Raw genomic sequence first — 13530 nt, forward strand, 5'->3', positions numbered from 1 at the left:
ATTCCCCCTTGTGATCCTTGCCTGAGAGATTTGCTATCTTTAGAGGCTTGAACAAACTCCTGTTTTGTCTGTCGACTTTGCCATTGGCAGCAGGCCCCATGGGCGTATTCGACATCCAATATATACCATACTCTTTCAGATAGGACTGGAACTCATTACTGCCAAATTGAGGACCGTTATCGGTTCTCAAACCAAGTGGAATACCCCACCGACAGAACATGGGGTCGAGAACCTCAAAAATATTTGCAGATGCGGTGGACTTCATGAAGCAAGCCTCAAAATAACAACTATAGCAGTCCACGGCTACAAATACACTCTCTCCATTTGGTAGAGGTCTCAGCAGGTCACATGCTACATGCTTCCATGGTTGATTTAGCATCCGGGTGCTACTGATAGGTGGTGGCTTATTTGGGGCCCTAACCAGCTGACATTCATAGCACTGGCGGGCCACCTTTTCTGCATCATTATCCATACTCGGCCACCAGACCTTTGACCTAAGACCTTGTTTTTTCTTACTTATACCTTGATAGCCTTCATGAGCAAGCTCAACCACATTCAATCTCAGAGACACTGACATAACAATTCTATGACCTCTCAAGACAACCCCTTCTACTTCACTAAGCTCTGTTAATACTGCCTTGCAAGCTTCCTTGTAAGCTGACAGGCATCGTGACCAGTTACCATCCATTAATGCATTTTTGATAGATTCAATTTCAGCACATTTCAATGAGGCAGCCTTCACAGCATCAAAAGACATAGCAATTGGCAAGATGATTTTGCTATCATCATAGCATAGTCATCAGCCACATTCACTTTCTCATACTCTCTGGAGCCAGCTGAGAGTCTAGGCAAAGGGTCTGCTATACTAAGTGCACCTGGTTTATACACAACCTCATAGTCAAACGACTGCAGTCCCAATACCCAATGCTAAATTCTAGCTGATGGCTGTGAATTCACTCTGTTGAATATATATTGCAAAGGCCTATGATCTGTGACCCACTTGAATCTAACACCAATCAAATAAAGCGCAAAATGCTCACAACCCCAAACAATTGCCAAGGTCTCGGGCTCAGTCTGGAAATAACGACTCTCCACCACGGACAAGCTACGATGGCCATATGCAACAACCCGTGCTACCCCTCCAATGTTCTGACTCAATACTGCACCTAGCCTATATGGACGGGCATCAACAGTGATGGTGGTTTTAGCATTGGGGTCAAAGAACGCTAGCGTGTCACTCTTAGCCATTAGTGCCTTAGTGCTATCAAAGGCAACTTGCTGTTCATGGCCTCACTTGAAGCGCTCACTTTCTTAGTCAGCTTTAAAAGCGGCTCGGCGTGAGTCGGCAGATTAGGTATAAATTTACCCAAGAAATTCACCAGGCCCATAAAGCTACGCAGCTCGGTGACATCCTTGGGTATCCTAGCACCAACAATAGACTGCACTTTCTTGTCATTAACTGAAATACATTGTACCCTCGAGATACGAATACCCTGATATACCATTTTTTCACCTTACGAAGTCAAACATTGTGAGATCTTCACCTCGCTATACGAATTTTATTTCACCAAACCATTGTGAGAAAAGTTTCGCCCCAGTTAAAATTTGGCAGTTGGTGTGCTCATAACGCACGTGGAAATAAAAAAAGACACCAAAACATAGTGTGCCGAAAACATTTTCAGAACGTTTAGAAGAGACACGATGATCGACTTCTCTCATGTCAGAATTCCGCGTGAAAAATTTCATGTAAAATATTCAAGGCAGTGGAAATATTCATTTGTAGCGTTATAATATATTTTACTATAAACTTTTAGTCAGCATACGTATATAACTACGAATATCTACATTTAATTCGTTAGCTATGGAATCTGAGACTGATCCAAAACGAAGGAAAAATGATTTCTATGTCAACAAAGTTGGATGTCGTAAATAAGCAGAAGGCACCCGTATTATTAACATTGTCAAGGAATATGATTGCAACCAATCAGCATTTGCTATTATTATTAAAACAAGAACTCCATTAAAGCAAGCACAAGAAGAAGCTACCGACTGAAGATTTGAAGGAGTTAGAAGGCCATGCACGCGATCAGCATTCAAAAGGAGCAACCAATTAGCAAGGGCGAGGAAGTAGAAGATACAGAAAACCCCCACATTGGCAGAAATGTTTCAAGTGTTTAATTTACCGATGTGGAATGGTACATTAAAACAATACATGTATACTATATATTATTTATTTCTTGTGTGGCACGTTTTTCATTTTATTTGTTTCCTTTTGATTTTGTTTTATTTTCTTGTTTAACCATGTCTTTGCAGATGGGCTTGTTATCTCCTATGTGAATACAATTCATCGTATGTATGTAACTCATATAACTAGCTACTCTAGTTTATGATAGATATAGATTAGATAGTTTATGCATTCACATTACTTTCTGAAACTTGTTAAAGCCTTGTCCTTTAGTGTATAAATTTGTACAAACTTTGTACGTATGGTTACATTGATTCTTGTGCACGTTTCATACAAGAAAAACTACTGTAGCACCTTATCTGGATCTTTCTACAAGCGTTAGCTAGCTAGCAGTTTTCTGCATTACACTAGCATTTTTTCTTTTAAATCAGAAGAAAAATTGGACAGGACTAGACAACTTTCTTTCGCCTGCTAAAAATTCCATTTCATTACGTATTAAATTAACCTTCAAGTGTACAGCAACATAATTAACATTGATACGTTTTCACCTCTCTGCTTTATTCGCTACATGTACCAGCTAAAGTCACGTTACTCCAAAGGTATGTACGTCCTGTATAATAGTAAATAAAATTTCATTTTTCTTTTTGGTAGCCATTAAATGGTCAGGTGTGTGAGAGGCCGCTTTCGATAACTGCATCGCTTGGCCTTTCTTATTGAATTCTGGTTGAAAAAGGTTTCAACCACAAACGCTAAATTTTATAATGAAAGTGAAGAAAGAAACTTATGAAGGATAAAATTTCGTGATAATAAGTTGAAATTCAGTAAACTAATTCAAAATAGATACTAAAACATAAAGTAACATACTATTTTGTTACTAATTTTCAATATGTACCGCATTTTTATAAAATTTTGGACGATTTATACCTTGCATTTTTCCATTGTATAATTACAATGATTTCTATACCCTGACATACGATTTTTTGCCATACGATGCCAGCCTTGGAACGGATTAACATCGTATCTCGAGGGTGCACTGTACCTTTTTCTGAAATCTCCTATCTCACATATGAGATCTTGTCTGTGCTAAATTGGCACTTCCCTGTATTTAATGCCAAGCCTAAACTACACATGCGTACGTGAACTGCTTCAAGCGAACACCATGTTCTGCTTTGCTGGAACCGTGTAGGATGATGTCATCCGCATAATTTTGACAGTCCTCAAGTTTTGATATGGCCTTCTGAATCTGATACTGATACACTTCAGGTGCAGAAGCAATACCAAAACTCAAGCGCTTGTAACAATAAAGCCCAAAAGGTGTCACAAAAGTTGTTATGCTGCGAGAACCTTCATCCAACTCAAACTGGTGCAACCCTAACTTAAGATCAACTTTACTAAAGAATTTAGCACCATTGAAATTATATAATAGCTCTTTTATGGTAGGATGGGATGCCTTTCTCTAATGATCGCTTTGTTGGCTCTCTTCATATCCAAACAAACGAATATCATTTCCGTCTTTTGGCACTGTCACAATCGGGCTATCCCATGGCATGAGGCCTTCTACCCATTCAACAATGCAAGCACTTAGAAGCTCTTCAATGTTGGCTTTAGCTAATTTTTTATGACCAAATGGCATACGCCGGACAGGCTGAGCAGCTGGCCTAACCTCCTTATCTATATGTAATGACACTTGAAAGTCCTTCAATCGCCCAACACCAGCAAATGGTCTACCCATGGACAGCGTCCATGGTTAACCCATGGACCTACAACTAGGACCGGCATGACTAGGAGCCTCAACACCATTGATCTCCCCAACAACAGGACCCACCCTCAACCCACCTAATTCCTCTGATGTCTGTTTACTAATCAATGTGGTAGCCTCACCATTAAATACATAAAATATTGAATTTTCAGATTTACCGTTGTATGGCGCAAAAACATTAACACTCATTTCACCAACCAAATCAATGCATTTACCACCACTACCATAAGCAAACAATTTCTTGCCAGTTTGGGCAACTTTGCTCCCTATTTGGCTAGCGGTGTGCTTGTCCATCAAGTTACATGACACACCAGGGTCAATCAATGCCCATATGTCCGTGCCATCAATCTGCACATTTATTCTAGCAGTTTCTAGAATTAGACATAAGTGTATACTGCTCACCACTACCCTCGCTACTGTCAGCACTGGCGTCCGTAATCGTGAACAACTCCTTATCTGTAGATAGCTGCTCTCCACTGCCATAATACTCCACAGTGCTAATAATGTTTGTTCGGCCGAAATGTTTGTTCGGCCGACTGCCCTTGCAGTATCGCGTTCCTTCAAAATGTCCTTTTTGGATGGCAGCGCCGGCATGTCTTAATCTGAGCTGGACACTCCTTTGATGATGCCAGGTGTTTGCTCGAACGACATCGGAATCAGGCACGGCCCAAACTCTCTGCTACATCACCCCCAGTCACGCACTGCTTATTTTGACTTTTGCCGTGTACTTCGTTTACTAACTCCGACATGTTGCCATTACCCGCATACCTAATGTCGTGGCACTGCTTAACAACAGCCTCCATAGCCTAGGAGATGTAATCACATTATCTAGTGACAAATCCAAACCCTTCTCCAACAGCATCTTCCGCAAGCCATCCAATCGACACTTCTCAATAACTTGGTCTCGAATCATGGCATCAACATCACCAAATTCGCATGAAACGGCCAATTGTCGAAGCCTCGTCACATAGTTTGGGATTGTCTCCCCTTCATTCACCTCTGTGCGGCGGAACACCGCCATCTCATACAGAATTTTAGTCTGAGGTGTGAAGTATTTATCCAGTGCACCTAGAACTTTTTCAAATGCATCGCCAGTTGTCTCCAATGGCAAAATGTCAAATATGTCTTGGACCTCTTCACATGCACAATCCAAAAGCGTGGCACGCTTCTGACCTGCACTTTCAACTACCCTTGCCTCTACGAAATATTGAAAGCCACGCTTCCACTTTTTCCATCGAGTACCCACAGTAAGTGGTTCCGAAATAACGGCAAACAGCTTTATGTGTGACGAATCCATTGACACTGCCATACTGTGTTGGCAAGCTATATACCTGCGCTGCGCTGTAACACTCCAATCTGTATAAGTCTAAAACCCTCCTCTACGTACTTTAACACTTGTCGCCAATGTAATATTCTACTTTTGTTGAATAGAAGCTCAGGAGAGGTTACTATTTTACTTGTTGCTTTATTGCTTGCTAAATTCTAACTCACTGACTATCACAATAACAATCATTCAGGTGGCATGCAAAAACAACACTCATATAACATAGATTATAACTCCATACTCCGTAATTCAATGGGCAACTTGGCAGCATGCAACACACCCTAATGCACTCAAACTATGTGTAAAATACAGGCCTTGAGAGCAAATGAAGTTGTTTTGTTGATTAGGCAGTAAATCACGCCTTTAAAAAAAGAGTCTCGTTGTATTAAAACAATAAATTCAAAGCTATGGGCATATTGTCATTCAAAATGTTTGTAAATTACTGGCAATTTTTCTTGAACAAGCATTGACTTGTGGGCAGAGGAAGTTGCTTGAAGCTGTCAATTAAACGGTCAGCAACGCCTTTGAAAAGGGTCTCGTTGTATGAAAGCGCTTGAATACCTTACAACTAATAAATGATTTTTTATTTTCATACTAATGCAGCATTTGGTACAATATTTGTTTAACAACAATACTTTCATTATACTTTACTCTGACAGAAAAGCTCACTCTACAATACATCAATTACAACCGGCTTTTAATATCAAACAAACCAGTATATATACTTGAGATCTTGAAAATGTTAGCCACTCTTTTCTACTTATGCACCATGAGTTTAAAATGCGGACATGGCAGTGTGTTGTGCTCATAGCTCTCTTTTGTATTCAGTTTGCTGCGGTTTTGTGGGTTCTTGTGGTTTACTCTCTGGTTACTCCCCAACAACAGTTCATTAGCACAAACCGACCGACAGTTCTAACAACAACAGCAAAAACCAAAACAACAGCAGCAAGGACTGAAACTAATACTACAGCAAAGACTGAAACTGATACAACAACAGCTACCACAACAGACAACAACATGGAAGTAACTACAGGTATTATCAACACATCTGCTCAAATTCAGCTGGTACCGCTTGGTTGCCTGGTCAACCAGAGTGATACAAATGCGAGCACAATTGCGGATGCGTTATTGGTAACTAAGGAAAATTTGACTTTTGTATGTGTGCCGCAGGCAGTAGAGATTGGATATGCTAACCAAATAACAATTTCCTGCATTCCTGTTACCACCACAAGCACAACATCTACTTCCACATCTACCTCAACCTCTACAACATCCACGACTTCTACTACATCCACAACTACCACAACCACTACATCCACCACATCTACCACATCCACCACACCTACCACATCCACCACACTTACTATACCTACAACAACCTCTAGCACAAGTTCAACAGCCTATGCTAGTACCACGAGCAGGAACACTGTTACAACAAGTACAAGCGCTGCCTCAGCAAGTAGTAGTACGGCAACAACCGTTAGCAGAGCAGCAGACTCAACATCAGGTAATGCAACAGAATCAACGGCCCGAACCACTCCATCTGTCACACGGTTACAGAGTACTACCAGTACAACCACTGCTTCAATGACGCTTGCTACCAATTCACCAGCCTCTGTATCGCAAACTGTTGGAGTACTAACCAGTGCAGCTGGAGAAACTGTCGATCCACCCGTTTTGCTACCATACTCAACCGTATGTATTATCAGATCACTTGTTTTCTCATAACTTGCAAACAGCCAGATTAAATATTAACTTAAACTTTTACTAGATTTTATCAGAAAGTAGCAGTATGTTTCTATCATTTGCCACTGTTTTTGATGTTAGAGATTATCTGACTACTAGAATGTTTCAAAAGTAAAATTGAGAAAACTTGCACGCAGTTCAAATGCTCAGAAGAACAAAACGTGCTGAATCAATGCTGCAGTTGGTTATTGGCTACTGCGTTCAAGTTGCAGCATTTCTCGTCTCTCTTCTGTTGGTTTCTTTGCCAAACTGTAAGTATTGATACAATAATCATACATTCGCTTTTGTCAGTTTTAATTTTATAACATTTGGGCAATCAGATCACCTCAACCATAAAAAAGAATCGCAAAAGACAAAAAATCTGATAATTTCAGATAAAACCTACTAGAATGTGCAAGTTCGTCTATAAAGAAAAATCTTTGCATTGTGCTGCTCTCTTGTTTGATGACTGGTAGAATATATTTGACTCTACGTTATAGAATTATTCCAGGGGGCGCAAAAACTGGGTAGTATTTATTCAGATTCAGCATGCATGTTCACCACTACTGATAACTTTAATGAAAATGTTTATGTGTTTGATCATGCTGTGATAATGGACTTGCTTGAAGTTAAACTTGAGTAACTGTTATTTGTCATTTTATTGCCTTGAGAAACTAACCAAGGGCAAAGGCGAGATCAGATATGATAAAGCAGCATTTATCATTAAATCGCTGAACAAAATCCATTTATTTATTTACAATGGTCCCATGGCTATCATTATGCAAATTCAGAATTGTTTGCTTGTTGAATTACTGCGCGATAAGTTTTTCAATGAACATTCACATGGAGCGGACTAACGCTGATCGTTTTGTTAACAAAAGGCAATTAGTTTTGTACTATTTGTCAATAGTTAGCGGCATAGTCTTGTCACGCTAAGCAGCATTCAGAACATGAGAGTTTTCGAAACTGCTCAAATAAAAATAAAAATGACTGAAATGTGAAAATGTTTAAAATGGAATGAGTTGCGTTGAACTTTCTGGGATATCATTCGCAAGAGCGGCTTCTATCATTCGCATGCATGAAAGGTTCTATAAAAGTTTGTGAGTAATAAAACTCGCTTGACAGGCGAATATTTGCTGTTTCCATCTAGCTGGTGTTAACAAGCTTGCCCAGCACCCATATCATGGAAACACATACCAATATGCATCAGTTTTATCTTGATTTGAGCAGTAGACAGATTGTGGTCTACAACGTAAGACTGGCAAACAACACTTTGCAGTTTAATTCCTAAAAAATGCTACTGGTAGTGACAAGAATGACATCCAACCATAAACTGCAACTGGGCATATCTCCAATTGTTGAGGTTTCCTTACCACTGCACTCAGACATCTTCAGCCAAGATCACAGGGCCGGTGCTTTTGCAACATGGCTTTTAAAAACATGCACAGCCTCTGCTCGCAGTAAGCCAATCAATAATCAATAATCATACATTCGCTTTTGTCAGTTTTAATTTTATAACATTCTGGTAATCAGATCACCTTAATCATAAAAAACAATCGCAAGTAATAAAAAATCTGATACCTCCAGATTGAACCCACCAAAACTTTTTGTCAATTCGTCTACAAAAAAAGCTTTGCATTGTGCTGCTCTCTTGTCTGATTGCTAGTGAAATATATTTGACTCTACGTTAAAGAATTAATCCAGACGGCGCAAAAATTGGGTAGTCTTTATTCAGATTAATTGAAATTAATGAAATAATAATAATTAAATTAATGAAATCTTCAGCTTCCACCGTAAACATGATCTTTACTACGAAACTAGATTTTTGAAAACTAATCTACCATTACCAATGTTTTATACTGCTTCTAGTCAACAACAATTGAATACAGAGTTCCATCACTACGGAACAACCGCCCAATAGATGTACGTAAAATTTCAACACTTAGTAGCTTTAAAAGAGTTATTGTGAGCCACCTGTTAAACCTGAATTTACCAATACTAGCCTAATTCTCTAATTTAAGTGAACCAGTGAATGTTGTCTCTATTGTCAAGTTATGCCAATTTCTGTGGGCCCAGGACCTCAACTAGCTGCAGTACTACTGCGCATGTAGGCCACATCATAACTTAATCTGTAGGAATTAGGCTTTCATTCAATCTTTTTCTATTTAATTAATATTGTAGCAACTCTATGTATTTTTTGCTTAATGTTATTGATAAAATTGATAAAATAAAACGCACACACAAACACACACAAAACCTATATCCTACCACACAACTAAAAAGACTTGCCAAATATTTTTTATTAGATAATTTGGTTTTTTGTAAAAGAGAACTATAAGCTTTCAGAAGTTAGCATATTTGAACTTTTAAACCTGACTGTCCATATTTATTTGCGTTCTGATGAGATATTCAAATATTTTATATTCAATCTTATGCAGGAGGCAGGCACTGTTGAGAGAAGGAAATACAATACCAATCTACAGTCTAGTACATTTGCGACAGCGGGAGGAATAGTGCTTGTCGTGGTGATTGTCAACTTCTCTATATTCATGAAAGGGTCTAATCAATGTAAAACAAAGGTTGAGTCCCATCCTGAACCAGAGTCTTTTGGTGTAAAAGGCTCAACTGAGGAAATCATCCTTGAGGAAGTTTAACTATGCGTCAAATCAACCTGACATGTAGTATCCGGTCTTTCCTTTATTTGTTTACCAAACTGAATAGTTTCATATTACAAATTTCTATTTTTCTACTTGTCAGAATGCTTTGACACATCAATTTTTTAAAGTAGAAGGCCAGCTTGCCTGTAGGGCTAGTTCCATTTACATAAACGAAAGACACTGTGGTACTTGATCCATGAAGTGACGAAATACTAAAAGCCTGACAAGCATGATAAATCGCTGAATACTTCCAAAAACTGTGTTTATTTTTAGACTGGTCTGTGCGCTTCATCTCATTACTAATAACTATTAAAATTCTAACATGTAAGACATTGCAGCTACGGGTCTGAGAGATGTTTAAGAAGAGTTCACTAATGGATTCGAGAGTGAAATCTAAGTTTTGTGACTTGCAAGTGACACTTACATGGTTGTCCTTGAGGCACTCAAAGGTTTTGTTAAAAACGCATTGAAATGAATACTTCCTGTTGTCAGGGGCAACTGATTTTGTTGACTGCTTCACAACACTACAAAAACCTTTTATCATGATTATTAATGTTTAACTTCCCCCCACAATCATACAACAATTTTTGAAAACTAAACACTGGGGTCAATCCTTCATTGTATTCTAATCAAAGAAAGAATAAATTGAACATGGGTATGCTGCTTGCAATAGCTGAAAGGAAATAAGTCTAGGCCAGCCACGGTCTTTTGTTTTGAGCAGACGTATTGTATTGCTAAGACTGAGCACAATCCTTGCGCAGTTGTCAGAGTTGCCAAGGTCAGAATATTGCGATCAAATTGATTGATTGATTGCGATCAAATTGATTGCGATCAAATAGGTTGATCGCAATCAATAGATATCAGCTGGTGAAGACATGTATCAGCTTCCTCATGCATATTTGTTTGGAGATATATGACGTGTTGAAGGTAAGTTAGCAAACTCCTTGCATCTTCTCAACATTTTTACGAGATGTTTGAAAAATACAACGCCACCCTTTATTTGAGCGTCACCTTGAATAAAGCGCCACTTAATAGGGTGGATCACTTCCAGTCTAGATTTGGTTAGCTGCCTATTTTCAACTGCGTTGTGAAAGGGTCTGTAGTGCAAATGGAACAAAACTATCCAAATCAGCCCAAGCAGTTGTTGCATTAACCTACATATGGTTGTAAATCAAAGTGCTCCAAAGCATAGCATAAAATCTTTGCTGACAAAAGTTGATTAAACAATTGATTTTATGCAAAGCAAATTTCCGAATTTCAAATCACAGCTACTACCATATTTGCCCTGTGGTGTGTGAGCGATTCCTTGCAGATCGAGTATGATGCAAGCCATTACGATTACTGTCACTAAAAGCTGGGCAGATCTATAAGAAGGTGACTTTGGCTGGACATGTTTGAATTCAGTGGCAAGGAAACCTTGATATCAGTTGCGGAGAGAATTTTGAGGCTGGATGTCATTTCTGTCACCACTGATGGCCTTTTTGGAATTGAACATCAACCTGTTGTTTAATGTCACGGTTCTAACCACTATGCCTCGACTGTTGAAGTTGCTGCTCTGCCTGTCTTGCAGTCATATATTAGTCGTTTCACATAGTTGAAAATTAGAAGAATGTTGAACATTTTTACTGTTTTGATTTCTTCTTGTACAATTTTATAGACTGTCCCAAGATATTTAAGAGACATGCCACCAATATTGACTAAAAGATTTTCTCCATCTTCTTGTTTCAATAAGCTTTTGAAGCTTGCCATATATTGACATAGAGGCTTTTGTGTATATATATAATATATATAAATATATTTATACATGTATATAAATATATATAAATAAATATATATATATGCTATATATATACAGTGGAACCTCGTTTCTCGAACGCTTCGCTTATCGACCAACTCGGTTTTCGACCAAAAACTTTGAGATTTGTTCGTCTCGGGCTTCGACCATAAATTCGGTTCTCGACTGAACCGGACCATGCGCATTTGAATTAAACATTCGGAACAGTTTCGGAAACAGCATGTTTATACGTTTAACTACGTTGTTATGAGCCACTTTCAGAAGGTTCTAAAAAACGGAGAAGTTTCACGTCCTTAATTCTTTACAAAATGGAACCATCTGGGAGGACGTCGCCTCTACCTAAGAGATTTTTTGGGGACTCAACTCCTCCAGTCGAGTTACCCTAAATTGTTTTGGAGGAGAATTCTTCTTCAAAGATGTGAAGTAAACTTGCCATTGCTGTTTCTATTTTCTTTTTCACACGATCTTTGACGTAACTGATCTGTTGCATTTTTTTGCTGTTTTATTATCAATTTCTGCAATCTTTTGTATTGTATCGCAACCATTAATGTTTTTGATGTTTTAAGAGCAAAGCATATAAAGTGTTTACTTTTTGTTTTCTTTTTTCATCCTCATAGATAAAAAATCTTTTATTAAAGTTAAACACGATCTATATCTACCCGATTTTATTTATAGTATGCAGTCTACAGTACAGTTTATGGTGTAAAATGTTAAAAGATAATTTGCCGAGGTTGTTAAATCGACATGGAACAGATTAAAACTTATATATACTAATTCTAATAGGAAAACCTGTTTCGGATCTCAAACAACTCGGTTTTCGACCAACCTTCTGGAACGGATTGTGTTCGAGAACCGAGGCTCCACTGTATCTATGTATATATATGTATATATATATATGTATATATATATATATATATATATATATATATATATATATATATATATATATATATATATATATATATATATATACATATATATATATATATATATATGTATGTATATATATTCTTTCCTTTATCTTTTCACCAAACTGAATGGTTTCATATTACAAATTTCAATTTGTCTACTTATCAGAATATTTTGAAACATCAACTCAATTAATAATATATATACTTATATATATAAATATATGATGTATATGTTACATAAATAAATATATCTACATATAAATATATACAAAATATATATATGTATATTTATATATATATTGAGCTACGTAAAATTGAAAGATTTGTTGGGCAATATATGTCGCAATGTTGGTGAAAATATTGCGGCATATATTAGTAAGTTAAGCAATGCTAGCTTACTCAAATTAGCCAGTGTCAATGTGCCTGGCTTGGGGCAAGTGTCAAGCAACTACATTACCTGTCAGCGTTTACAAGCTGGTTTTTAAAACACGCGCAACGCCAGGCATTCCGCTAGTATATTTATATATTGTAATTCATTGTAAGTAGAACTAAAGCCATAGCGCTCAGCATGAAATGGAGCTGTATAAAGTTGAATGAATGAAGTAAAAACAATTTTTATATATAAATTTAATGCAAAATTAGGCTGATAACAACTAAATTCACACTCATGAATCACTCCTGCCCAAGCTAAAGTAACACTAGTCTATTCAAATACTTGTTTGCTTCGCCTGCCACATTCAATAAAACTAAGCTAAGCCTTTCAATGCGGTATATTTGTATATGCCACATTGATTGGCAAGCATTCTCATATAAGCTCTATGGGTCTGTAGGTCACTGATAGGGTCACTCTATGGGTCTGTAGGTCACTCTATGGGTCTGTAGGTCACTGATAGGCATACTGACAGTGATCTACAGAGCTCATAGATACATAGATATCTATCAATATATAATCATCATTGGTAGTTTAACTAACAATGCATGATACACATATACATAACCTTGTACAACATAGGTATGCACTCACTAATCAGTATGAAAAATGAGGTTCATGCTATTTAGACACATAGATAGTGTATCTATGTGACCAGTGGGCAAGCTCTTCTTGTGGTCAGAAAAATAGATTGCTAAACAGTTTTAGCTGGTTCAAATGGCCGCCTAAACTGATTTAGAATTC

The 13530-nt window shown here is 37.7% G+C and overlaps 2 protein-coding genes across 2 annotated transcripts; one reads left to right on the forward strand and one right to left on the reverse strand.

Moving 5' to 3' along the window:
* Positions 1 to 1247: 1247 nt before the first annotated feature.
* On the reverse strand, positions 1248 to 5253 carry LOC137397568 (uncharacterized). The gene is made up of 4 exons (XM_068083860.1): positions 4713 to 5253; positions 3950 to 4315; positions 3683 to 3856; positions 1248 to 1459 (listed from the first exon to the last, which is right to left on the reverse strand). The coding sequence occupies exons 1-4, from the start codon at positions 5251 to 5253 to the stop codon at positions 1248 to 1250; spliced, it is 1293 nt and encodes a 430-aa protein (XP_067939961.1).
* A 795-nt stretch (positions 5254 to 6048) lies between these two features.
* LOC137397569 (uncharacterized) lies at positions 6049 to 9647 on the forward strand. Its single transcript, XM_068083861.1, has 2 exons — positions 6049 to 6963; positions 9432 to 9647. The coding sequence occupies exons 1-2, from the start codon at positions 6049 to 6051 to the stop codon at positions 9645 to 9647; spliced, it is 1131 nt and encodes a 376-aa protein (XP_067939962.1).
* Positions 9648 to 13530: the final 3883 nt, after the last annotated feature.

The sequence above is a fragment of the Watersipora subatra genome, chromosome 5, assembly GCF_963576615.1.
Source record: "Watersipora subatra chromosome 5, tzWatSuba1.1, whole genome shotgun sequence".
Classification (NCBI taxonomy): domain Eukaryota; kingdom Metazoa; phylum Bryozoa; class Gymnolaemata; order Cheilostomatida; family Watersiporidae; genus Watersipora; species Watersipora subatra.